We start from the raw sequence: 26,894 nt of genomic DNA, 5'->3' as shown, positions 1-26,894 counted from the left end.
TTTGGCGACAGTGGTACAACTTTTTTTCATTGATGTAGTAGTGTCACAGTGCTGAAGCCAAACTAGACTGTCATTGAATAAATGCTTGATGTTGTTCCTCTCACGGACGCTGAAAGGGGGTTCCGCATGATGATTGGATGATTTGTCTTGGCTGAATACCTTTTTGATTGACAGCAAAATGAACGAATCAGCAATCTTGAATTATAAAACACTGCCATTGCATTTTTCAACTTTCATTCTGTTGTTCCTGTTATGGTGATATTTATAATTTTTTTAAGTCAAGTTTTCTTTGTAAAATCTAGCATGTTTATATATTTTCTCTGTTATTGGAGACTGTACTCATGTTTAAAGAGTAGATGAAAATGAGCTCCCCCTATTTAAAAGACCAGCAGCTACCACTGGTATACAGCCTGTGTTACATTGTACAATAATAACAATTTAAAAAATAGAGCAAAATGATAAAACCAAAATATGTTAATACGAAATGCTAATAACAGACTTATTTTGAAATGTATGTAAATTATTTGTAGCAAAAAATATACATATATTTATATATATAAACATCATTAAACACATGAAAATTATGTCAGATTGGCCACGCCCCCACCACTACATGTAGATTTCAAGCTCGGGGAAACCCTGCAATATGTTATTATTATCCTCTCTATTATTGTTTTGATTCTAATCTTGTTTATTTATGTATTGTAAATACCATTTATGATTTAAATGTGTCCTGTAGGGCCTATCTGAGTCTCCGGACCTTGAGTTTGAATATGCGGATACAGACAAGTGGGCTGCAGAGCTGTCAGGTAAGTGATCCATCGTCTGCTTCTGTCATCACAGATTTAAGGATTGCCGTAAAGTTATTGCATTTTATTGTAGAGCTCTACAGTTATACTGAAGGACCAGAGTTTACCACCAATAGGAAGTGCTTTGAGGAGGAATTCAGAACACATGGTATGTATGTCACACACAAACGTGAAAGAATAACGGTAAAATATAGAGTAGGTATTAAATTCTTCTGTATTGGTCCATCAGTGTCTGATAAGAAGTGGACAGAGCTTGATGCCCCTCATCACAGGGCTCACGCCATGCGACTGCTGGACGGTTTGGAGGTGACCGCTCGCGAGAAGAGGCTGAAGGTTGCTCGTGCCATTCTGTACATGGTTCAGGGTGCGTCGTCATCGTCTCCGCACTACAAACTTGTTCATACTAAACACATTTTTTTCCGACGTAGGAACGTTCGGTGAGTGCAGCTCTGAGGTGGAAGTGCAGCATTGGATGAGGTACAACACCTTCCTGCTTCTGGAGGTCGGCGCCTTTTCTGCTCTGGTGGAACTGCTCAATATGGAAGTCGAGTAAGTATTCTACTGTTTTTTTTGCCTTTCATTTATAAATATTATTAAATAAGCCAAAACTGTGTTACCACTCACATTTTTATTGCAATTATTTCAAATTCTCAAGAAACAACACAATAGTTAGATATTAGTGATGTAGCGGTATTATAAATACCTCGGTATTTCGGTTTCAAAGTTTTCTCAATAATACCGTGATGTGTGATCGTATCAAACGAAATCTTGGTGAGTGTAGATTTTTTTTCTGCTGTTTTAACGTTGGCCGGGTTTGTAAATAAAGTACATGTCCCAGAATCCTCTGCGAAGCGCGGGAAAGGCAAGGTGTGGGCGTTGAATGCCATAAGCAGGAAGTGAAGCGTGTTTGTACTTGTCGTAGATTAAAGGAATTGTTTTTTTGGACATTAAATCTGTCCATAACTGGTTGAGTTACTAACAAACAACAAACAAGCCCAGGTCAAAACATAACCTCTTTGGCAGAGGTAAGAAAGTCTGCGTTCTGCAAAGCAAAGCGCATCCTATTCGTTTCGAGGGTTTCCAAGGCGACGCAGAGCCAGCCGGTCTCGTCGCATGGCACAGCAAGAAATCACCAAAAAAAAACGTTCAACGCGGGGTATCCAGTAAACTAAAAAATTATTCGATACACCCTTAATCCATCCATCAATTTACTACCGCTTGTCTCCCTCGATGTTGCGGGGGGGGGGGGCTGAAGCCTATTCTAGCTGCACTAGGGTGGAAGGCAGGGCTGGAAAAGTCACCACCTCATAAACCATCACACGGAAAATATATTTGAAGCCAAACATCATTTGGCGAGGTATTTACATAATTAAACATTTTATCGTTAGTTTACTTTTCTGAGAAACAACATTTTCCAGACTGATAATGAAATGACCACTTTAGCTGACACTGTTTCTAATAATGTAAAAGTTGAAAGACACTAAACTGCACATTATTTACAGTTGTTAAACTGGGTGTTTGGCCCTGCGATGAGGTGGCGACTTGTCCAGGGTGTACACCGCCTTCTGCCCGATTGTAGCTGAGATAGGCTCCAGCGCCCCCCGCGACCCCGAAGGGAATAAGCGGTAGAAAATGGATGGATGGAAATTGGGTGTTTACATTATTACTTTAAAGACATCAACTGTAAGTTAGTCTTTGAAATAATTGTTTGAAACAGTAGATGTTCCTGCACAATTATTTGCACTTAAAAGTTCTTGTTTGTAGTAATAAATATGATTAGAATATTTTAGCATTATGTTTGTGTTCAATTACAATAAGTGTGTTATCCTCAACATTCCCGCCATTTCATTATACACACCATGGCATTTTTACCAAGTTTTTTTTTTTTGGACATATACCGCAATAATATTGTACTGTGGCCTTAATACTGTGATAATGTCCTACAGTGAGATTTTGATTCCGTTACATCCCTATTGGATATACTTTAGAGCAGGGTTATCCAAAGTGTTGGATAACCCTGCCCAGGGTGCCAATTTCAGTCCGCAGCTAGTTTTTATACGGGCCCTTGACATATTGTTAAAATAAAATGAATTGATTATTATTGATATGTTATTAATACTGCTGTCAAATGAGTATTTAAAAACAATCAGATTAATCACAATTTTGAATTTGAATTTATTATGATTAATCAAATGTATAAGTACTATTATAATAATTTCAATCAACTTAGAAATTGCAATTGATTTAAAAAAGACTCCAATATTTGGACATAAATGCAATTTTATTGTTAGAATAGATTAGAAAGTAAAAGAGCAAATTAAATTATACATGATTAATTCAATATTTTTTTGTGATTAATGGCATGAATTAACTTATTTTTTACAGCTCTGATTATTAGATATTCCACTAATTTTGTTTTTCACCTATAAGACAAAGCTAATTTGGATGTTTTGTTCAGGTAGTTTAGCAGATATTGACAAACTCTGGTTTGCTTTTAACATCTTTCAATGTACAAAATATCTAAAAATGGCCCCACGCATCATTTAATTTTTTTTAATGCGGCCCTCGCTGAAAAAAGTTGTGCTTTAGAGTAGGGCTGGGATATATGGCCCAAAAAATTATCACGATTAATTTTGTTATATCATCCGATCTCGATTAATATCACGATTATTTAAAAAAAATTAATGTCGGGTTGTGCCGTGCAGGATTATAGCGAGTATCGTTGCATCCATACTGTTTACTACTGCAGTATCTTGTAACAGACATTTCCGCCATGTTTGATCGAGGTAATATATGCTAACAGCTGACACCTGTCATTTTGTTCATATATATAATTGTGCTTACTAGAGGTGCAACAATACAATAACCCACACTGTGGTCCTTTCCTCGGTTTTAGGGCCACGGTTTTGCTTCTTTTTTGGTGAATTTTTGGGAGTAGAGAGAACAACTTTTTTTCCTCTCAGTTATTTTGTTTGTCATCAAGAAGTGCATCCTGCAGTAAACAAATACTGCAAGACTTTTACTTCAAGGTGACATTTACTAAACAACACTTTCAAATGGTAAATTATTATTTGCATTGCTTAAATACTTGTATACATTAGTGCTTCTCACCAGTGCTTTGGCAAGCGGTGACCCCGATTGTGGAGTTTTTTAAAACTCAAATTATGTAGCATATATTGAATACAATTACATTAAAGTGCAGTTTGAATTTGAGGTACTGTAAAATAATGTATACCAACACATGAAGCAAGAATAATGAATATTTCAAGAACAAAATGTTTTTTTATCCACACACTCAAAATGTTTTTGAACACAGTGTCTGTATGCAAGTTTTTTAGTACATATTAAATCAGAGGTGTTGAATCTTTTCAGACACTTAAACAAAAAGTCTGATTAAAAGATATTAAGATACAAAAATGCGTTTATACGAAGGTCCTGGGTTTGATCTTGGGGTCTTTCTGTGTTTACATGTTCTCCCCGTGACTGCGTGGGTTCCCTCCGGGTACTCCGGCTTCCTCCCATCTCCATAAACATGCACCTGGGGATAGGTTGATTGGCAACACTAAATGGTCCGTAGTGTGTGAATGTGAGTGTGAACGTTGTCTATCTTGTGATGAGGTGGCGACTTGTCCAGGGTGTACCTCGCCTTCCGCCCGTGTGCAGCAGGGATAGACTCCGGCGACCCTGAGAGGGACAAGCGGTAGAAAATGGATGGTTACTCTGTTGCAATTAGTGGGTGCGTTTTATTATCCCCGTCGGGACTAATAAAGACTCCTGGGAGTGCTTGCAAGTCCGCATTCAGGGCAGGATTACTGGGGCGCTGCAGCAGATAGTGAAACTAAAGCCTGTCACTAAAGCCGTTGCTCCTCCGAAATGTTGTTTCAACGTCTATGCTAGTTTTAGTCATATGTTTTTATTTAGTTTTTCTGGGCTGCACTTCCTGCTGTGTAAGGGGAAGAGGCACAACGCTGATTGAACATTAATTACGTCATAACGAGCCTGATTTTAGCGCGGTAGAACAGGAGGTCATGCACATACACGGACACAAACACTTTTACAAAAACACACGCAAACGTACACATTCACAGACACACACACACTCACTCACTCACAGTCAATAAAGTTTGTTACGTGCAGGATTACACCAAGCATCGTTGCTTCCCTACTGTTTACTACTGCGGTAACGACTAACAGACAGGTCCGCCATGTTTGATCGAGGTAATATACTAACAGCTGACCACCGTGATCAAACTCAAATTAATCGCGATCACGATCATATAATTGCCCAGCCCTACTTTAGAGTAGTTTGTGTAGATTACAGATTTACTATTGACTGAAAATGATAGCTGACAACACAAGTAAGTAACAATATATTTCCTATTATGTTGGCCACATGGGTGTTAAGAAAAGCATGGTTTCCTCCCACCAACTAACAAGAATCCAATTATCACACTAAATAACAAACATTATTGTAATTTGCTTGTAAAATAATAAGAAACGTTTGTTTTTTTCTTCCTTCTTTCAGAAACAGCGCCGCCTGCAGCAGCGCGGTTAGAAAACCTGCCATCTCCCTCGCAGACAGCACGGATCTCAGGGTGCTGCTCAACATAATGTACCTGATGGTCGAGACCATCCAGCAGGAGGACCCTGCCGACATGCCTGATTGGAGAGTCATCAGGGAAACCTTCAGAGCGGAACTGGGTGGGTTTTAATGGGCTGCGCAACATTAAGAACACCTGCGCAAAGAACAAGAGCTGGGTCAGCAATACTGCCTTTGCACCACACTGTTAGAGTGGTTGCAAACACACTGTTAGAGTGGTATTGTGTATCGTTATTTATTTTAGTGTGTTTCATGTGGTATCCAACTGGGCTCGCTAAACAGTGATGTAAATTCTTCTTAATCCAGGTTCCCCGCTGTTCAACAACGAGCCCATTGCGGTCATGCTCTTTGGGATGGTCACCAAGTTCTGCAGTGGCCACGCGCCTCACTTTCCAATGAAGAAGGTGTTGTTGCTTTTGTGGAAGAGCATACTGGTGAGTAATATGACAGTCCAGTCTTTCCCTTAAAGTCTTCCCTCCTATATCGGGGATAATTGGTTCAAGACCCGACAACGAAAGTTGGAATTTATATGAATTTTTTTTTTTAAACTGTTTACGACTTTCTAAATAATTTTTTTAAAAACATTTTTATAGCTCTTTAGACATGAAATAACAACCCTATAGTCACTTTTACTCTCTTTTTACCCTGTATAGTAGACATGCCATCCAAGTTGCTGCCGTTGTCCTTGAGCAAGATCGTTCACCCACCTTTTTCTCAGAGACCCACACTATGTATAAATCTGAGTGAATGTTTGTAGCAGGATTCCCTTGAAAAATAGATTATAATTTTTTAATCTCAATGGGTCTTTCCCGAGTACATAAATGTTAAAAAAATTCTAATAGAAAATAAGATATACTGTAGTGTAATACATGTAAGACGCTAACCTGTGAAAATGATCTGCTGTGCAGTACAGAACAGTAGGGATGTAGTGAAAGAAAAAAAATTATATCATGTTATCATTATTAACACAGTATTGTTGAATGTGTTCAAAAAGTACTCATACACACACGTAAGTTTTATATGAAAATTAAGTACAACAAATAAATAGCCACACAACATATTTATCGGCAGAATAAATATGTTGTAAAATAATATTGTTATGGCTACTTAAGGGACATGTTATTTTCATTTCAGTGTTTATATGTTTTATTTTGTAAAAGTATGTGTTTTTAATGATAAAGAAAGAAATATGTGTTGGGTGCGTCACGTACTGGTCATGTGACGTCACACAAAATCCTGTTGTCATATTACTTGGAATATCGATTGATCTCTCTGTTCCAAGAGAGCACAGCTTGTAGGTTTAATGTGCAATTTAATATCTTAGTTGCTCAAATAGTAGTATGTTTATCCAAGTTTAGATTGGGGAATGTTGTTTTTTTAATGGAGAAAGAGGTCAATATCTTATTTTCAAGTTAGCATTTAAGCTAGCAATCTAGCTTGCTTTTCCAGTAAATGAGCAGTGAGTAACTGATAAGTGTTATCAATCATGTTTTTTCAATAACTTTAATTTAAAACAATATTAGTAACAGTGGAAAGTTAATTATACAGTTTATGGTTACATTCCTAGAGTGCTGTTTTAGGTTTCAAGAGTGTTTGGCCATTTTTATGCTTGAAAATGTTAAATTTAGTCAAAAAATGCATAAAATGTGCTCAAATATGCATTTAATTTAGTATTAATAGAGTACTCTAACAGTGAGAAGCCGTGATACGATTTTTTCAAATAAATATATTTTGAAAAACCACGATATAGAGTACCGGTATTACTATTAGACACCACCAATAAGTTAAAGGCTAAATGTCTCTTTAACACAGCATTTATATTTCTGTCTTTGCATGGTTGCTTGTTGAAGTTCCTCATCTGCTCTATTGCGTGCGGAGGAGCAATCACATTGATTGAATGATGCGTCTTTGAATTGTTTTCTGTTTCTGTCTTATTTGAAAGTTTGTGAAACGTAATTGTTTTAGAGCGATTGCAACACAGCCGGGTTTGACCCCACCCTCCTCCAACCCAAATGTAACTGTAGAGAAGAGATGGCAATAGGAGTGTTACATATGACGTCACATCTGTTTTTCTTCTTCATGACTTATATAATACGATGGTCAAGCAGCTTGAGCATAGCATTAAAACAAGTGAGAGTAAGTGTAGTTTGAGCAGAAAATGCTGCATTGCTGTTCTGTTTTTGGGTGTTCCAATTGTTCAAATAGAGAGATAGAAAATAGCTTACATAGAGTCCCGAAAGAAGTGGTTCATATAGGTACTAAAGTCAGGAAAAAACGAAAATACATTGAAGGAAATGGCTCTTAAAAATATCACTTTTAATCGTCTTGTGGAATACAATTGGATTGCTTGTGTCTGCAGCGATCACTTTGTAAAATGTTTGTTTGAACATTTGATTTGTTTGAGAAACTTTCTGTTATGCAATTGAGTTTATTCTCTACTATATTAGTAGTGTTTGATAGCAGAACTAAACGTAAAGAAAGGACAAAAGATTGCATTAGTTTTTTGTTCTTTTGTGGTTGCTGTGCCTAAATATAACTTCTATAAGACTTCCTTGTGCAAATAAACTAAGACCTGGTATTTAATATTGTGATTGTTGGTCCAATCCACCGTATTTTCTTTCTCCATTTTCATAACAGAAACTAAAAGCTTAGTTGTTAGTTAGGGGAAAAAAGTGCTTTATTCGACACGGATGCCCACATTTTAGCGTCTTTAATAATATTTGTTAGCATCAAGATAATATCCTTAATAGTATTAATAAACTAGATGACTCAACAGCATATACTGAATTTTGATATTGCAAGCAAACATTGCTGAATAACAGGGACATGTATAGCTAAATAATGAGACAAAATATGAACTTCACACCATACAAACAACTGCGGACATGAATTGTAAATGAGACTAATATTTGTAGCAGGTAATCAACTTCAAACAAACTTAATTTTTTTTTCATTAGCGTCATAGTCACAGCAGCACGACGTTCGTTATGTCAATAAAATATGTTATCGCTAGCGATGCACAAATAAGTCCAACTTTGTCTTTCACCAATTAATGCTTAATTTTTGTCCCCTTTTAGATGAAAAGACATAATGTGCCTCTAATATTTTATTTTCTAAATACCGTAAGTGGCAAGTGAAGTGAAGTAGCAGTAACCTCTTGGTAATGATAAATGTTTTAAATCTTTAAAAAATATATATTTTTCTTAAGAGTGTAAAAATCCACTCCATCCCATGTAAAATATTTTTTTTTATGATTGCCTTTATATTTGCCTCTGAACCTTCCAAAATAAGCCTCAATGTGCAATTATTAAGGTAAATAAACAGTAACCTAATGGGGCTCAGACCATCGCCTGAAACCCAAAAGTGTCCGGATATACCTCTTGGTCACGTTGACTGCAACCCACTTATACAGTTCAAGTCGGTCAAGGAAGCAGGGCGAAACTTTCTCACGACGTGCAGCAACAGAGCGACCAGAGCGGCGTGTGCTGTGCCACTCGTGCGGGCATTAGCCCTTGAGTGCCCGGTAAAATAGTAAATTCCGGCGTCGCTAAGTGTCTACGTTGGTGTGGCTCGTTTCTAGCCTAGATCCAAGTTGCACTGCAGCCGGGCTCGGCTCACCTTCAGCTGTGGCCCAGGTTAGCATGGGTCCGAAGCCAAGGAGAGTGGTTAGCCCCCCTGAGGACGACATGGAAGAAATTAAGAAATCTCTTGAGTTCTTGTCGGCTGAGATCGCAACAATTGCTGACCAGCAAAAGAAAATTGTGGATCTAATGGGTGACATTCAGTCACTCAAAAGACTGAACACGGAGAAAGACAAAGCTATAAAAGTTTTGGAATGTCGCATGGCCGACTTGGAGCAGTACTCCCGCATGAACAACGTGATCGTCAGCGGACTTAAGACCAAGCATCGGTCATACGCCAGTGTGGCAGCCCGGGAGAACGGTCCCGTAGGGCGGGAGGGAGTTCAATCGGAGTCAGAGGTGGAATCACTGGAGCAGCAGGTGGTCAGCTTTTTGGGGAGCAGGAGGATCTCCGTGGACAGGAGCGACATTGAAGCCTGTCACACCCTGCCTACGAGAACCAAAGGAGCAACACCAGCGATCATCATTCGCTTCACCAACAGAAAGAACAAGATCGCGATCCTAAAACAGGGTCGCAAATTAAAAGGAACGGAGGTGTACATTAACGAACACCTCACCAAAAGGAATGGTGAGATCGCCAGGCGCGCACGAATCCTGAGGAAGCAAAGCAAAATTCAGTCTACATGGACTGCTAGCTGTAAAGTGTTTATCAAGCTGAATGGTACCACCCCAGAAGAGGAGAAAGTCATGGTCATCAACGACATCAGTGATTTGGACAAATTCGATATCTGAGGAACTATCTGCGGCGAGGTAGGACCCCTGTGTCTACTCATGGACACTTTTCACACACACATCATGACTGTCACTCATTGTTTCCCTTTTTTATTCTTTAGTTTTTTTTATTCTTTAGTTGTTTGCTGCAGTTGCAGATGTCATGCCTATGTACGAGTTGGGCGTTGTTATATATGTCTACCTGTACGGCTTTTTATGCCTCAAAGCAGGCCTACTCTACTGTGTTTCAGGGTCAATTGTAAAAAGCAATATAAGTCATCAATCGCTCTCTCTCTTCATCATGGTTTCATACAACCTTAAACTACCCGGCAAAGGCCTACTGATAGCTCACTTGAATATCTGTAGCTTAAGAAATAAAATCCCTGATTTATGTATGATAATGAAGTCTAATGATATACACATTATGGCAATATCTGAAACCCATCTTGACTCCTCTTTTGAGGATGATGAATTAGCTGTAGATGGATACACAATTTTTAGGAAGGATAGAACAAGATATGGTGGAGGTATAGCTGTGTATGTGCAGAGTTACATTCCTGTGAAAGTAAGACATGATTTAATGTTGGCTGATATTGAGGCCCTGTGGATCCAGGTTCACCTGCCACAGACCAAACCCATACTGGTTGGGTGCTGCTATAGACCACCTAGTGCCGATATAAAATACCTGGATTTAATATGCAAGATGTTGGATAAATCTAGTGATGAGAACAGAGAGATATATTTTACTGGGGACACAAACATTGATTGGTCTGCTATGTGCCCGCTGAAAAAGAAACTTATTGCTGTAACTAATGCCTGTAACCTCACACAGACTATTACACTACCAACCAGATCAACTATAAATAGAAATGGGCTAAAGTCATCCAAATGCATTGACCACCTATTCACTAATGTTCCTGATAAATGCACTAAAACAGTATCAATAGCTCTTGGCTTTACGGACCACAACTTAATTGCAATAAGGAGGAAGACCAAGCTCTCCAAAGCTCCTAGTGTGACTATACATAAAAGATCTTATAAATATTTTAATGAAGTAAAATTTATAGATGATGTGGAACATGTTAACTGGGAAATTGTGTGTCTTGAGGAGGATCCCGAAGCTGCTTTGAGCACATTCATGAAGTTATTTTTGCAGATTGCAGATAAGCATGCTCCTGTCAGGAAAACAACTGTCAAGGCAAATGGCCCCCCTTGGTTAGGGAATGAGCTCAAAGCACTTATGAAGCAACGTAACCAGGCTAAAAAGTTGGCAGACTCTTCTGGTCTACTTTCTGATGCGATGATCTATCGTAAATTAAGAAATCGTGTAACTAAAATAAATAGAAGTAATAAAAAGGTATATTATCAGACAAAGATCTATGACTTTAGACATGATGGAAAACAATTGTGGAAAATTTTAAATCAAATAATGGGAAGATCAGCATCATGTAAAACAAATTCGTATATAGAAGTTGATGGAGCTTACCTGACTAAGCCAATGGAAATTGCCACATATTTTAATAATTACTTCACAAACAAGGTGGAAAATCTGAGAGTGAATATGACGCCTTCTGATGGCTCCTCCTCATGCACATTAATTGAAAATCATATAATGAAGGGTAAAAACTGCAGGTTTGATTTTGTACCAGTTAGTAGTTCTGATATTGAGAAATTGTTGTTATCACTGCCATCTGATAAACCTGCTGGGACGGACATGCTAGATCGCAAATTGTTAAGAATTGTGGCATGCCATGTATCAACTCCGATTTGTCATATATTTAATAAATCATTAAGATATGGAGTCTTTCCTGGGGTTTGGAAGGAGGCTAAGGTCATCCCTCTACCCAAGGACAAAAATAAAGATTTTACTGGTAAAAACAGTAGACCAATAAGCATACTTCCTGTTCTTAGTAAATTGATGGAAAAAGTTGTTTTCAAACAAATTCAAGATTACTTTACCTACAACAAACTGATGTCGGGTTCCTAGCATGCTTATAGGCAAGGTCACTCAACATCTACTGCTCTAGCTCAGCTGACTGATGACTGGCTGTCACAAATGGATGTCAAGAAGATGGTTGGTACTGTCCTGATTGACTTTAGTGCGGCATTCGATGTCATAGATCACAACATAATGATCTCCAAACTGAGAAAATATGGTTTTAATAGTATGTCACTTTCTTGGATGTTGAGCTATCTATCAGCAAGATCACAGAGAGTGTGTTTTAATGGTAGCCTATCTGAACGCAAGTACAATTACTGCGGCGTGCCTCAAGGAAGCTGCTTAGGTCCTTTACTTTTTATTATTTTTACTAATGATCTTCCCTGTGTTACAACAAACACCAATATGGTTATGTATGCAGATGACACAACTCTATACAGTACTGCCTCTACCTTAAATGACCTAGAAAACAACTTAAATCAGGACCTGGAGAGAGTGTCCCCCTGGGTAAATGATAGTAAACTTGTTGTGAATAGTGACAAAACAAAAAGCATTATTTTTGGATCCAGGCATATGCTTGTTGATGACCCACAGCTTCATATTTTAATGTCAGACATACGTATTGAGCAGGTCAAAAAAGCAAAATTGCTTGGTGTGCTATTAGACAGTCAACTGTCATGGTCCGATCATATTAATGGTATTTCAATGAGAATGGGAAGAGGTTTAGCCATGGTCAGGAAGTGCTCCACCTTCTTGACATCCTCAACAATGGCTCAAGTCATACAGTCCTTGGTTTTCTGTCATCTTCATTACTGTCCTATAATATGGTCCGCTACGACTAAGTCTGACCTGAACAAACTGCAACTTGTTCAGAACAGAGCGGCTAGACTGGTACTTAAATGTTCTTTGCACACTAATATTTCATTTATGCATTCACGCCTGTCCTGGTTGTCTGTTGAACAAAAGATGCATTGTAGTCTCATTATGTTCTTTAGAACTATAATTTTAGATCAATCACCAGATTACTTTTACAAACAGTTTTTAAAATCAACTAACACACATATTCATGACACTAGGAATGCCAGCAATGGCTATTTGGCACTTCCTGCTCCCAGGACCAATCTCCTCAAACATACAGTCATGTATAGATGTACATCATTTTGGAATGGGTTGCCATCTCACATTAATCTCTCACAAAGTAAATTGTCATTCAAGACAGCTTTGAAGATACACCTATTGCAGCTGCCCACATGACGAGAATTTTTAATACTGGTTTTAACTAGCTTTTTATCTTATGTTGTATTTTTCCATTGTATAATGTCTGTTATTGCATGTATTCTTTGCATTTTTATTTTGTATGCTCCTATATGGACCCCAGGAAGACTAGCAGTCGCCTTGGCGTCAGCTAATGGGGATCCATTCAATAAACAATACAGTCGGCTGTGCTGACCCCCCTTCCCCCACTTCAAATGTAACTGTAGAGAAGTGATTGCAGTACAGATGGCTTGGTTGCGCACTTGCTTGTGTTTGTGTTGATAATCGTTGTTCAAATCCCCCCTCTACCCCAATAGACACACACAAACACACATGTCCGTAGATGTGAGGAGCGATCACATTACAGTTCACTTGGCTGCGCATTTTGCATCAATATTTGTATGTTATGCTGGCCATCCCAAAGCTGAAAACGTTTTATGATGACAATAAACATAAAATCTTGCAAGTATCACATCTGGATTACTCTTCCTTTTGTTTATTCAGTTCACACTGGGAGGGTTCGAGCAGCTGCTGAACATAAAGATCCACAAGCGTGAGAGCCTGGGTCTTCCTCCTCTACCGGAGGACAGTATTCGAGTCATACGCAGCATGAGAGCCGCTTCCCCCCCGGCATCTGCCTCCGACCTTATTGAGCAGCAACAAAAAAGGGCACGGCGTGAACATAAGGTACGTACGTATGCGGGTGAAACCTTGATAAGGACAACATAGTCGACAAAAAATACACTTAATTGTGTCATCAAGTTCTTCCAAGTTAACATTTTCTTCATCAAGGCGCTGATAAAGCAGGATAACCTGGATGCCTTCAATGAAAAAGACCCCTACAAGGCAGACGACCCGCGTGAGGATGAGGACGACAACGACGACAACGACAACTCAATGGAGGCAGAGACTTTCCCACTAGAAAGAGACGAGGTGATGCCTCCGCCCATTCCTCACCCTCCATCTGAGAGGGTGTCCTTCCCCAAAGGGCTACCATGGGCCCCTAAAGTCAGGTACTTGACAGTCAGTGTCTTCGCAGGATAAAGTGCAAAGATCTCAGTTTGTGCAACGGTAACGTCTCTTTTTGTCTGTTAGGGAAAAGGACATAGAGAACTTCCTGGAGTCAAGTAGAAGTAAATTTATCGGTTACACACTTGGAAGGTAAGGACAGTAAGGTTATAGCGTGTGAATGCACAAATCAACTGTCTATCCTTGTGTGTGTCACAGTGATACAAACACGGTTGTTGGCTTACCTAGACCCATTCACGAGAGCATCAAGACTCTAAAGCAGGTATTATATCCCCATAGAAATCACTAATCTTCAAAAATAAAAGCCAGCTTCCGTCCTTAATGTGACTTCTCTAATTTTCAGCATAAATATATCTCTATAGCGGAGATTCAGATTGCAAAGGAGGAAGAGTTTCAGAAAACTCCTCTCTCAGGGGTGAGTGGATTCAGGAATAACAATGAAACTGTTGGACACTAACGGAAGGGTTGCACTATAATTTGGATAGTTTGGTGTTGCACACCAAACTATCTTGATCTACTTTAATCTGTTAGCATTATGTGTGTGTTTGTGTGTATGTGTATGCGTGCGCTTTCTGATCTTTAGGGGGAAGAGGAAGTGGAGGTGTGTGCCACGGAGTTGCTCTATCAGGGAATCCTGCCTACATTACCTCAGTATATGGTTAGTATTCTCATAACTAGGGATGTACCAATCTGGGATTTATACTGCCCATTCCGATATCAATCAGCCGATACCAATATTGATACCAATCACGTGTACTAATGTTACATTTTTCTATTTATTTATGGAGAGTACTGTTGACAGTTTAAAAATATTAACACAATATTTAAAGTACTTCTTTATTTCTCTTTTTATGACATACAAACCCCGTTTCCATATGAGTTGGGAAATTGTGTTAGATGTAAATATAAACGGAATACAATGATTTGCAAATCCTTTTCAACCCATATTCAATTGAATGCACTACAAAGACAAGATATTTGATGTTCAAACTCATAAACTTTTTTTTTTTGCAAATAATAATTCACTTAGAATTTCATGGCTGCAACATGTGCCAAAGTAGTTGGGAACGGGCATACCACTGTGTTACATGGCCTTTCCTTTTAACAACACTCAGTAAACGTTTGGGAACTGAGGAGACACATTTTTTAAGCTTCTCAGGTGGAATTATTTCCCATTCTTGCTTGATGTACAGCTTAAGTTGTTCAACAGTCCGGGGGTCTCCGTTGTGGTATTTTAGGCTTCATAATGCACCACACATTTTCAATGGGAGACAGGTATGGACTACAAGCAGGCCAGTCTAGTACCCGCACTCTTTTACTATGAAGCCACGTTGATGTAACACGTGGCTTGGCATTGTCTTGCTGAAATAAGCAGGGGCGTCCATGGTAACGTTGCTTGGATGGCAGTATATGTTGCTCCAAAACCTGTATGTACCTTTCAGCATTAATGGCGCCTTCACAGATGTGTAAGTTACCCATGTCTTGGGCACTAATACACCCCCATACCATCACAGATGCTGGCTTTTCAACTTTGCGCCTATAACAATCCGGATGGTTCTTTTCCTCTTTGGTCCGGAGGACACGACGTCCACAGTTTCCAAAAACAATTTGAAATGTGGACTCGTCAGACCACAGAACACTTTTCCACTTTGTATCAGTCCATCTTAGATGAGCTCAGACCCAGCGAAGCCGTCGGCGTTTCTGGGTGTTGTTGATAAACGGTTTTCGCCTTGCATAGGAGAGTTTTAACTTGCACTTACAGATGTAGCGACCAACTGTAGTTACTGACAGTGGGTTTCTGAAGTGTTCCTGAGTCCATGTGGTGATATCCTTTACACACTGATGTCGCTTGTTGATGCAGTACAGCCTGAGGGATCGAAGGCTTAGCTGCTTACGTGCAGTGATTTCTCCAGATTCTCTGAACCCTTTGATGATATTACGGACCGTAGATGGTGAAATCTCGAAAATCCTTGCAATAGCTGGTTGAGAAAGGTTTTTCTTAAACTGTTCAACAATTTGCTCATGCATTTGTTGACAAAGTGGTGACCCTCACCCCATCCTTGTTTGTGAATGACTGAGCATTTCATGGAATCTACTTTTATACCCAATCATGGCACCCACCTGTTCCCAATTTGCCTGTTCACCTGTGGGATGTTCCAAATAAGTGTTTAATGAACATTCCTCAACTTTATCATTATTTATTGCCACCTTTCCCAACTTCTTTGTCACGTGTTGCTGGCATCAAATTCTGAAGTTAATGATTATTTGCAAAAAAAAAGTTTGAACATCAAAAATTTTGTCTTTGTAGCATATTCAACTGAATATGGGTTGAAAATGATTTGCAAATCATTGTATTCCGTTTTATATTTACATCTGACACAATTTCCCAACTCATATGGAAACGGGGTTTGTACAATTGTTTAAGAAAAACTAAGTCGATAGCACACAATAACTTAACTAAAGCAAAAATACTTATTTAAATCATTAGGTTTTTGCCCTCGAAGTTCTTCTGTTCCAAGGAATTATTTCCTGTATTTGCAAACATTATCATAAACAACAAAACATGACATTAAGAAAATAAAAATATCGACCTAATCACACTATCACTGACCGTATTCTGATATAACCTTTGGTGTCAACAGCCCTAATTTATGGATCGATCCGCTCTCCATACGTGTCATGCAATTCTGACTGTGACAATGCAGACACATTGACAGTTACCAACCGTTACATTATCCTCTCTCTTACTCTTATTAAAAATAAACACAGTGTCAGTCAGGAAGTCCGCATTTATGATTGCCCTTAAAAGGCATTAATCAGCAACGGCTATCACATACTTTTTAACATAAATCGACCGATACTGATCGGTAGTCAATTGATCAGCACTTCCCTTCTCATAACAGTTTTCACCATTTACACACAAATAAATTTGAGTGCAACAATACTTTTTTGATAGAGAAGAGATTTTCGACGACACAGACATGAAAGCTCTTCTCAACTGGCAAATGGTGCTGGTCTGGGCCCCTCACCCCTTCAAAAAGCACTTACATATCACAACATAACGACAAAAAGAATCGACCGAAGTAAATTAATTTGTACTTCTGAGCTTATTGTTATATTTTTCATGTTTTTTTGCCTATCTTTTACAAATATGCCATGGCCAATTTTTCAAATTTGACGTCATTTCCAGACAATTCCACCACCACAGATTGCGATCTTAAAACACGTATGGCCATAAGGTACACTTGCACAATCTAATGACATGCAATCCAAAATACTGCCTTTACGAAAATAATCATGCTGCTTTCTGATTTACGCCTAGTTGTCAAATCTTCAGGTTGACTGACTCTATTTAAAATGATTTTAATTTATGTACCAACAACTATACTTTTTTTCTTTAACAAGAAATGGATATACAGTATGAAGAAGGCATATATGAGGTTGTATTTAAAATTTAAATATGGGCACCAGAATTTGCTGCAAGCTTCTCTAGCCATCCAGGATGGAACTTGGACTTTTGGGTACAAGTTGTAACTTCTCATATTTGCCCTTCAAGTTTTTCCCCAAGTCTTTGTTTAGTACAGTAGATCTGTTCCTTCACACAATCCTAAAGAAAAAAGTTACAGGGTTTTATGTTGAGATCCTGGCTGGCCGCTCATATGAACATCTTACATGAAAATTAAATATTCAAAATTCTGCCCACAACTGGCCATTAAATATTATTATTATTAAAGAACAAACACAAATAAATTAACATTTAGAACTAGGAAGTTAATCACCTTGTAGTTTTTGTATTGAATCTTCTATAGACGGTTCGGGTGTTCCTAATGATATGGGAGGTGAGTGTGTTTCAGTAAATAACTCATAAGTCTAATTTAGACTCAACAATATCACAAAACCTCATAATTCACACTTAAAATCACTAAATTTAGGCATCTTACTGTTTAATTATTAACGTGTATCAACGGCTGTCTCATTGGACTGCAGATCGCCTTATTGAAGATCCTCCTTGCGGCAGCTCCCACCTCCAAAGCCAAGACAGATTCCATCAACATCCTGGCAGATGTGCTGCCGGAGGAGATGCCGTGAGTGAGGCAATTCCTTGCTGACTAGGAAGCCTTTTGTTTTTTGCACCTCTACAGCCAAATTAAAGAACTGACAGTATTGTAAAATACATACATACATGACAGTGTCAATCAAAACTCTGCACTGTTAGCTGTAAAGATGCAGCCTTTGTATTGGATCTCTGTAGATTGTTCTGTACAACTGTATGTGTACTTAACCACGACTGTTTACTAATAAAGATGGTATGATTCATAGGATTATGGTGCAAGTTAAGTGTTGAAGTCAAAAGACTAAATAACAGTGAAGCATTTTAACACAATGGATGTTTTGTACCTTGAGGGAAGACTAATGTTGTACAATGGTTCTGTTTTACTCTGAAGGACCACAGTGCTGCAAAGCATGAAACTAGGCGTTGATGTCAATCGACACAAAGAGATCATCGTGAAAGCCATCTCTGCCATCTTGCTGCTGCTCCTCAAACACTTCAAACTCAATCACATCTACCAGGTACCGGTACTTACATCAAACGCTTATCGATATCTTAGATTATTATTCTCCTTCATTTGTAAAAGAAATAGAGTGGAACCTGTTTAACTTGGCCCCTCTTATGTTGGCAATCCATCCATGTTGACCAAATGACCAAATCTTGGTCCACCACGTTCTTATGCTAAAAATGCCTGCTCAAGTTGATGTCAACATACATGATGTACCGGTACTGCTTTTGACCATGTATAATTCAAGAACCAAAGTGGTAATTTCTTTAAAAAATGTGTTCTTAACGTATGTCAATATGGATATCTGTTAAGGAATGGGTACGAAATTGGGTACTTTTATTCGGACCGACTTCCGTTGGTATTACCGGGTATACCGATTCACATAAAATCAAACGGTACCATATTTCGACTGGGCGCAGACTTAAGCACTTGGCAGGATAAAGGTGTATTTATAGCGGACTGCCTGTGGGGTAATGTTGCAGTTTTCCATGCCAATAAATCAAGCAGGCTTGATAGAAAGTGCTCAAAAGTAAGGAACCAAATGCATGGGCAGCATGGTGGAACAGGGATTAGTGCTGGTTCCTCCAAAATAAAAAGGTCCTGGGTTCGATCCCCGGGCTTAGGGTCTTTCTGTGTGGAGTTTGCATGTTCTTCCTGTGACTGCGTGGGTTTCCTCAGGGTACGCCGGCTTCCTCCCACTTCCAAAGACCTGCACCTGCGGATTGGTTGATTGGCAACACTAAATTGGCCCTAGTGTGTCAATGTGAGTTTGAATGTTGTCTATCTGTGTTCGCTCTGCAATGAATTGGCTGGATAGGCTCCAGCCACCCCCGCGAACCCAAGAGCGACAAGCGTTAAAAATGGATGGCTGGATGTAGGGCTGGGCGATATATCGATATGCGCGATATATCGCGGGTTTGTCTCTGTGCGATATAGAAAAGGACTATATCGTGATAATCGAGTATGCGTTCTCACGCAGTTGCTTTTAGCTGCGGACATTACACTACAGGTTCTCCTCGCTCTTTCCTGTCTCTCCTTCTCACAGACAGACAAGCGCAGCTTCTACACACGTCACATACTGTCACGTCATACGTCACATACGTATACGCCCTCGCATGAGAGGTAGCAGCATGGCTAACGTTAGCTGTGATGCTAGCGGTAATATGAGAGAAAAAAGGTGTGAATCTGGTAACAAATGAAGGAATAATTAATGCCCCCCAAAAACAGCAGGGGGTCCATCGTCTGGCGGTGGTTTGGCTTCAAGTGGGAATATGTCGAACAGACAACCGTAATTTGTCAAGTGTGGGGCAAAAGCGTTGCTTTAAAAGTAGCATTACTGCTAATATGTAGCATCATTTGAAAAGTCACCTGTTAAAGTTAAAGTACCAATGATTGTCACACACACACTAGTACCAATGATTGTCACACACACACACTAGCTAGAGAATGAACAGTGCTTACTCCGCATGTCACAGTGCTAACTCCGCATGTCAGTTTCAACATCTCCGTTCGGTGCCACACGCCCACACCATCAAAATGCAGAGGCAAACAGTTTAAGAAGTTGTTTAAAATAATAGTGCTTACAAAGTACAAAGAAGAAAAATTATGAGAAATACTTTCAACCTTATTGAAAATAAGATATTCTTCATCTCAGTATGTTAATAATGACTGAATTAATTAATTACATATTACAAAACTGTTTATACTAATTCACAGATGTTATTTTATTATATAAAAAGGTCAGTAAATTATTCTATATATTTGTAAACGCTCTGAAGTGGTAAAGGGCTAGGATTAAATAAGCTTTGCTTCTTCCTACTCCTTTTCAGGCATGATGTAAAATGAAATGATATGAAATTGTGTGATGTATTATACTGTAAGTGTGTTCATGTTCGAAATAAACTAAAGAAAGAAACATTTCCAGATCAACATCGTATGAAAAAAATAGTGATTTTTTTAGTTGTGATTTCCTTCTCTGCATGAAAGTTTTAAAGTAGCATATATTAATGCAGTATGAAGAAGACGGCGTGGCGAAGTTGGTAGAGTGGCCGTGCCAGCAATCGGAGGGTTGCTGGTTACTGGGGTTCAATCCCCACCTTCTACCATCCTAGTCACGTCCGTTGTGTCCTTGGGCAAGACACTTCACCCCTTGCTCCTCATGGCTGCTGGTTAGCATCTTGCATGGCAGCTCCCGCCATCAGTGTGTGAATGTGTGTGTGAATGGGTGAATGTGGAAATACTGTCAAAGCGCGTTGAGTACCTTGAAGGTAGAAAAGCGCTATACAAGTATAACCCATTTATCATTTATTTATTTATTAAGAATGTTTTAATGTAGACACATAGAATCATCATACTGCTGTGATTATATGCATCAAGTGTTCATTCAAGACTAAGGCAAAATATCGAGATATATATCGTGTATCGCGATATGGCCTTAAAATATCGCGATATTAAAAAAAGGCCATATTGCCCAGCCCTAGATGGATGCCAAATGCATGCAACTGATAAGTATTAGGGATTTACTGGCCGATTTTGACACCACCAAATTTGGTAACCAAAACTACAATTAAGATACATGTTACAATCAAACAGTAAGTAATAAATACAAAACTTATAGTATAAACACTTTGTAGGGCTCAACCATATATAAGACTGGCACATTCAACTTAATGGCAAAGACTATTTATTGACTACCAGCGACAATACGCCGAGGACAAACTGAAATTAATGCATACTTGCAAATGAGACTCAGAAGTGTAAGAAAACAAGCTATAACAACTGGACGACACAATTGTCATTATCAGCTCACTATTAAATAAAAACATGAGATTTTATTATCAAACAAATGAACATTTATTACCGCATGATCACACACAAAAGTTCTGAAAATTGGTACTGTTGAGTACCGGTATTGATTCCCAGGTACTGGGTATCTGTTCAAATGTGAAAGGTACCCATCTCTGCATGTGTTGTCAACTTTATCATAATCGCTAAGCAGCGTGAAACCACAACAACCACATAACTACTGCCTCGTGCACACAGTGACTTCTTGTTCAGTGCAAAGCAAGTTTAAAAATAAAAACATGGAAATATTCACCTGGATAACAACTAACAAAATGCACCATTTATTTTTGGATGGTGAGCCATGACAGATTTGCACTAATACGAAACCTTTGTCTTTGGAGTCAAAACATACAATTAAATAACTGCAGCAGCTCTGTTGGATAAAAGTAAGAGTAGTTATGTATAATTTAAAGGAAATTATGCACAAATATAGGAAACTCATGCGAAACTGTTGCCTGCCAGTTCGAGGGCCATCGACCTTAACTGGTTCCCTAGGTGGCTAATTATGATGTAATATTTAGACTATTTTGTGTGTGTGTTCTCAGTTTGAGTACATGGCTCAACACCTGGTGTTTGCCAATTGCATCCCCCTCATTTTGAAGTTCTTCAACCAGAACATCATGTCTTACATCACCGCTAAGAACAGGTATTTCATTTTAAAACCTGCATGATCCCTCAGAAACCAGTGCTTCAATAAAATTGTTGCCATGGATTGTTTTTTCAATCTACCAAGTCAAATTCCTTGTGTGTTAAACATACTTGGCCAATAAATCTGATTCTGATTTTGATTGATTTGCAGCATCTCAGTGCTCGACTTTCCGCACTGCGTGGTGCATGAGCTCCCCGAATTAACGGCAGAGAGTCTGGCAAGTTATTTCGATCTCGTTTCAGTCTTCTGCCTGTGTTTGTTGTGGTTGAGCAAAGTGTTTGCTTTCATCAGCATTATTCATTGCTGATGATGTGTTTGTGGAATACTCTGCAGGAAGCGGGAGACAACAATCAGTTTTGCTGGAGAAACCTGTTCTCCTGCATCAATCTGCTCAGGATCCTTAATAAACTGACTAAGTGGAAACACTCCAGAACGATGGTGAAGAGACGTCTCTTAACAAAGTGTAAAATGAATAGATCCAAGCACCGTAACCAACTTTTTGTCACCCAGATGCTGGTAGTGTTTAAGTCTGCTCCCATCCTGAAGAGAGCGCTGAAGGTGAAGCAGGCCATGATGCAGCTTTACGTCCTCAAGCTGCTTAAAGTGCAGACCAAGTATCTTGGCCGCCAGTGGAGGAAAAGCAACATGAAGACCATGTCGGCCATCTACCAGAAGGTCCGACATCGGCTTAATGATGACTGGGCGTATGGAAACGGTGAGTTGACCAAGACCAATAAGTATAGTGGAACCCGATTAACCTGTCTAATGTCCAATAACTCATTAAGTCCCAATTTACCATGTTTATATTATTATTAAAAAGTGATCATTTATGTTGACTTAATCAATCGCTTCTGTCGACATATTTCCACGTCCAGATTTGTGAGCGTGTAATACAACTTGTGCGCACATTCAGATGTGCATGCGTGTAATACAATCTGCGCGAAAAGGAAGAATCCTCTATTGGCTGTCTGTTTTACACGTGATTTTTGTGACACTTCTGCCGTGTACGATTTGAGCAGCGCATCCAGATTCGTGAGCATGTAATACAACTTGTGCGCGAGCATTCAGAAGTGAGTGTGTGTAATACAATCTGCGCATACATTTAACCAACCATGGAAGACACCAAGCAATTTAAAGTACCAGTAGAGTGGAAAAACAAGTTGCCTCTATATTGAAGCTATTATCACATATCTGATTTATGACACTGAAAGACTTACAAAGTTTGCAAGTAAATAGATATGATCAAAATACTATCAATTTCACAGAGATTCCCGAGCCATTTTGAGAGATAAGCAGACACGTCATCGCGTGACGTAGAGGTAGGAACCACAAATCTCTTCATTACCAACAAAAATGCAAATCATGCAGACTCTGTGGGAGCCAAAAACGACGACCGGTACTTTTTGGACAAATGATGGTCCAGAACCTTATATTTTTGCTCCTGAATATAAAGAGGGTGAGCTACAAGTTTTAGAAGCACTGCTAAACAGATCCAGCTTTCGTGAAACACCAAGTATCATGCAGCAGTATCGCTAAGTGCTAAACAAGAAATAAAAAATACAAACATAATAACACCATTGCTTACTCTACGATGTCTGCTCTCACTGCGATGACGACTGATAGGATGTTTATATCTTCCCGCAGAGATGAATAATTCATTGTAATCCAAACGCAGAGTTAAGAAAGTTGCTGCTGACACTGTCTTTTTTTATAGTGTTTGTTTCCATCTCCAGGTATAAATTGAATGTCACAACCCCGAACGGGACAAGCGGTAGAAAATGGATAGGATGGAGAAGAACAACTTTTAGATTCATGGCTAAATCCTCCTATTATCCAGATGAAAGGCATAATTTAGGATTTAGAATAACTTTAACGAGCCAAGACGCGATGCAGCAGTAGCAGGAACGGCAGCAAACAAGAAATCGCCGGCTTTATGCTGCATATGCTGCTTCTTCTTCTTCACAGTTTTACGGCAGTTTGCATCCATATATGTTGTATTACTGCCATCTTGAGTTTCATTTTATAATTACATTAAAGTCTCTCCCTTAGTCCAGTGCAGCATAAACTATAGTTAGCTCTCAGTAATCAATGCTAAAAATAATTTGTTTGCGTTAGTGCTTATAATAACAACATTACTAATATTTGTTTAATATTCAGGTCACAAGATGTAGATAGAGTATTGTTTGCAGGTTTTGGATGGTTATTTTGAGAGTTTTGTGGGCAAATAGAGAGCCCCCATTGACTCCATGATTGTTAGCATACTTTTTTTTTGTTATTAATTTACGACTTAGAATGCATAAAAAAGGAAAAACATATGTGCTCATGTCTTTTATAAGGATTGTGAATGATATACAGCACATCTCTTTATACATGTTTTTATAATTTTTGCATATTTTCAATATGACTGATCTGATAACATGGTCAGAGTGCAGAAGCGTTCCTCCAGGGACGTCAATCTCCAGAAGTAGCCAAAGGTATTTGGAGTGGAATATTCAAAATGGCGGACTGAATTTGTGGCATTTTGTGAAGTTTAGACTGTATTTTTATATACTTTGTGGATTGTAAAGATTAGATATGGTTTAATGGGCACAGTGAAACAATTAAGCATATAAAATCAATTCGTTTTTCCACTTTAGTGGTACTTTAAACCAGTCAGGAACAATGTGTAGCTCAGGTGTGTGAAAGACGCCAAGACTCACCTTATGTTGTTTTTGATTGGTCTAAATTGCGTAATGTCTTCCGTGGTTGTTTACCGTATTTTTCGGACCATAGAGCGCAACGGGTTATAACGCGCATTACTGATGAACAGGTCCGTTCATGTCTATTTTTATACAAAGGACGCACTAAAGGGATTTTTCGTCTACATTTAAAACACTTCCTTGTGGTCTACATAACATGTACGGTAATGGTGTTTCCCTGGTCAAAATGTTGCATTGATTATATTTTACAGACCATCTTCAGGCCGCTTTTTGACTGTCTCTTCAAGATGTGCCGTTTTGTTGGCAGGTCTCATTTACGTGGCACCACTACGACGGCGTCTTCTCCCCGTCATCTTTGTTGTACCTTTGTAGCGTGTAAGGACGGGAGTCGAAAGAGAAGTGTGAAAAGATTGAGCTAACTATTTTAATGACATTCAGACTTGGCTTAAACTAACAACTGAGTAGTAGCTCATCATCCGTGGCTCACTAGTGCCACGACAACAACAATGTGTCCTGTGAAAAACCGTCTGACCGTAATTCTCTAAAAATAACAAGTTCCATAGGTGAATTATGTAAACACACTATTCCAGTAGTTTTTAGCGCTTCCATAGCGAACTACTGACAGATATAAGAACTTAACATTACTTTAAATTAGAAATGGCAACAGCAGAGGATAAATGCACCATAACAAGAGGATAGAGAAAAAGGAGTTTATAGACTACGGTGTCAGCGCAGACTACATGGGCGGATGCGTGCACATTTTTGGGACTGCAGATCCCAAATATAGATCAGCAGGAACCAATAGGTAAGAAAAGATGGTTTTGCATAATATTGTGAAACAAAACACCAGTTGATGTCTCCTAGTTGGTGCCATTTTGGGGTCCTTATAAAGGTTTTGGGCTTCCTTGCTAACGCCATCTTGCAGTGCACAAATATATCTTATGTGTGACTGCCATCTACCAGTCACACTTATCATTACACAATGTACCAAATAGAATTGCTTTGAGGTCAGTAAGCGCAACCTGAATTGACCTATACATTATACGACTGAATTTGTGGCATTTTGTGACGTTTAGATGATTTTCACATACTTTGTGGATTGTAAATACCATTAGATAATCCTAAAATTTAGCTGTAGAGCAGTGCATGAGCGTATTTAAGGCGGAAAAAGTACACAAAATTAGTACATATTGGCAGGCTTTTGAGTACTCTCGTGCTACAATATCATATCAAAATATGCACAAACTATATCAACAGACTGCCGTCGTCACAAAAAACCTTTATTAGCTCCTATTCGACTTACTTTTCGGGTTTTGGCAATGTCAACTCATGTCGATGTTAGTCAGCCAGTCCGAAGCAGGTTCCACTGTAAAACTTTGTGTTCTACCTACTAATGTGGTCAATTACTGGGAGCAGATCTCGACGCTCGGCCCTGGGACTTTCAGGCCGAGGAATGTGCCCTGCGCGCCAACATTGAGCGCTTCAACAGTCGCCGCTACGACAAGACTCACAGCAACCCGGACTTCCTACCCGTGGACAACTGCCTGCAAAGTGTCCTAGGACAGCGGGTGGATCTGCCCGAAGACTTCCAAATGAACTACGACCTCTGGCTGGAACGAGAGGTCTTCTCCAAACCCATTTTGTGGGAGGAGCTCCTTCAGTGAGAAACGGTCAAACATCCTCTGTCCTTTTTTATTGATGATCACACTACATGAATGTGGTAACACTTGTCAATCAACTAGGTCACATGTTTCGTACTAGGCCAAGTTCTTTAGTTCAATCCAATGCCTTGTAAATTCTAGTTATGTTGTGACCCTGAATCGTTACCCAGTTATTTCCGTGAGGTGCCGCCTTGCCGATGCACATGTACAATAGTAACGAGGTCACCAACTTTGTATCACTCGCTACATCACTACCCATGTTAAATACATGTGTTTAGAATAAATACACCTTTTAACTGTTCCACTCAGACTAGCTCTTTTTAGGTCTTTTACAACATTTAGAATCTTTAAGAAATGTTGTGTTCCTCGATCGTCATAGGAGCTTTTCACTTTTTTTGTTTTAGCATTTCCATTTATACAAAAAAAGGTGTAGAAATATGTTTACAAGTTGTTTTAATTTATTTGCTTGGTTTGTCACATGGTTTCATGCTGTGGATTT

General features: G+C 39.0%; 1 protein-coding gene across 1 annotated transcript in view; it reads left to right on the top strand.

The window, feature by feature from the left end:
- Positions 1-26,693, top strand: part of strip1 (striatin interacting protein 1) — a 30,918-nt gene extending 4,225 nt beyond the window's left edge. Inside the window, exons 2-20 of the mRNA XM_061932671.2 lie at positions 740-809; positions 883-957; positions 1,039-1,173; positions 1,238-1,358; positions 5,335-5,510; positions 5,716-5,843; positions 13,459-13,641; positions 13,747-13,967; positions 14,050-14,115; positions 14,182-14,245; positions 14,327-14,398; positions 14,567-14,641; positions 17,971-18,068; positions 18,429-18,555; positions 21,932-22,032; positions 22,186-22,252; positions 22,369-22,473; positions 22,546-22,750; positions 26,151-26,693. Of these exons, the coding sequence (XP_061788655.2) occupies positions 740-809; positions 883-957; positions 1,039-1,173; positions 1,238-1,358; positions 5,335-5,510; positions 5,716-5,843; positions 13,459-13,641; positions 13,747-13,967; positions 14,050-14,115; positions 14,182-14,245; positions 14,327-14,398; positions 14,567-14,641; positions 17,971-18,068; positions 18,429-18,555; positions 21,932-22,032; positions 22,186-22,252; positions 22,369-22,473; positions 22,546-22,750; positions 26,151-26,398 (2,337 nt within the window). The 3' untranslated portion in view covers positions 26,399-26,693. The remainder of the gene's footprint in view (positions 1-739; positions 810-882; positions 958-1,038; positions 1,174-1,237; positions 1,359-5,334; positions 5,511-5,715; positions 5,844-13,458; positions 13,642-13,746; positions 13,968-14,049; positions 14,116-14,181; positions 14,246-14,326; positions 14,399-14,566; positions 14,642-17,970; positions 18,069-18,428; positions 18,556-21,931; positions 22,033-22,185; positions 22,253-22,368; positions 22,474-22,545; positions 22,751-26,150) is intronic.
- Positions 26,694-26,894: the final 201 nt, after the last annotated feature.

Source organism: Nerophis lumbriciformis, linkage group LG38, assembly GCF_033978685.3.
Source record: "Nerophis lumbriciformis linkage group LG38, RoL_Nlum_v2.1, whole genome shotgun sequence".
NCBI lineage: Eukaryota > Metazoa > Chordata > Actinopteri > Syngnathiformes > Syngnathidae > Nerophis > Nerophis lumbriciformis.
This window is presented reverse-complemented; position numbering and strand designations above follow the sequence as displayed.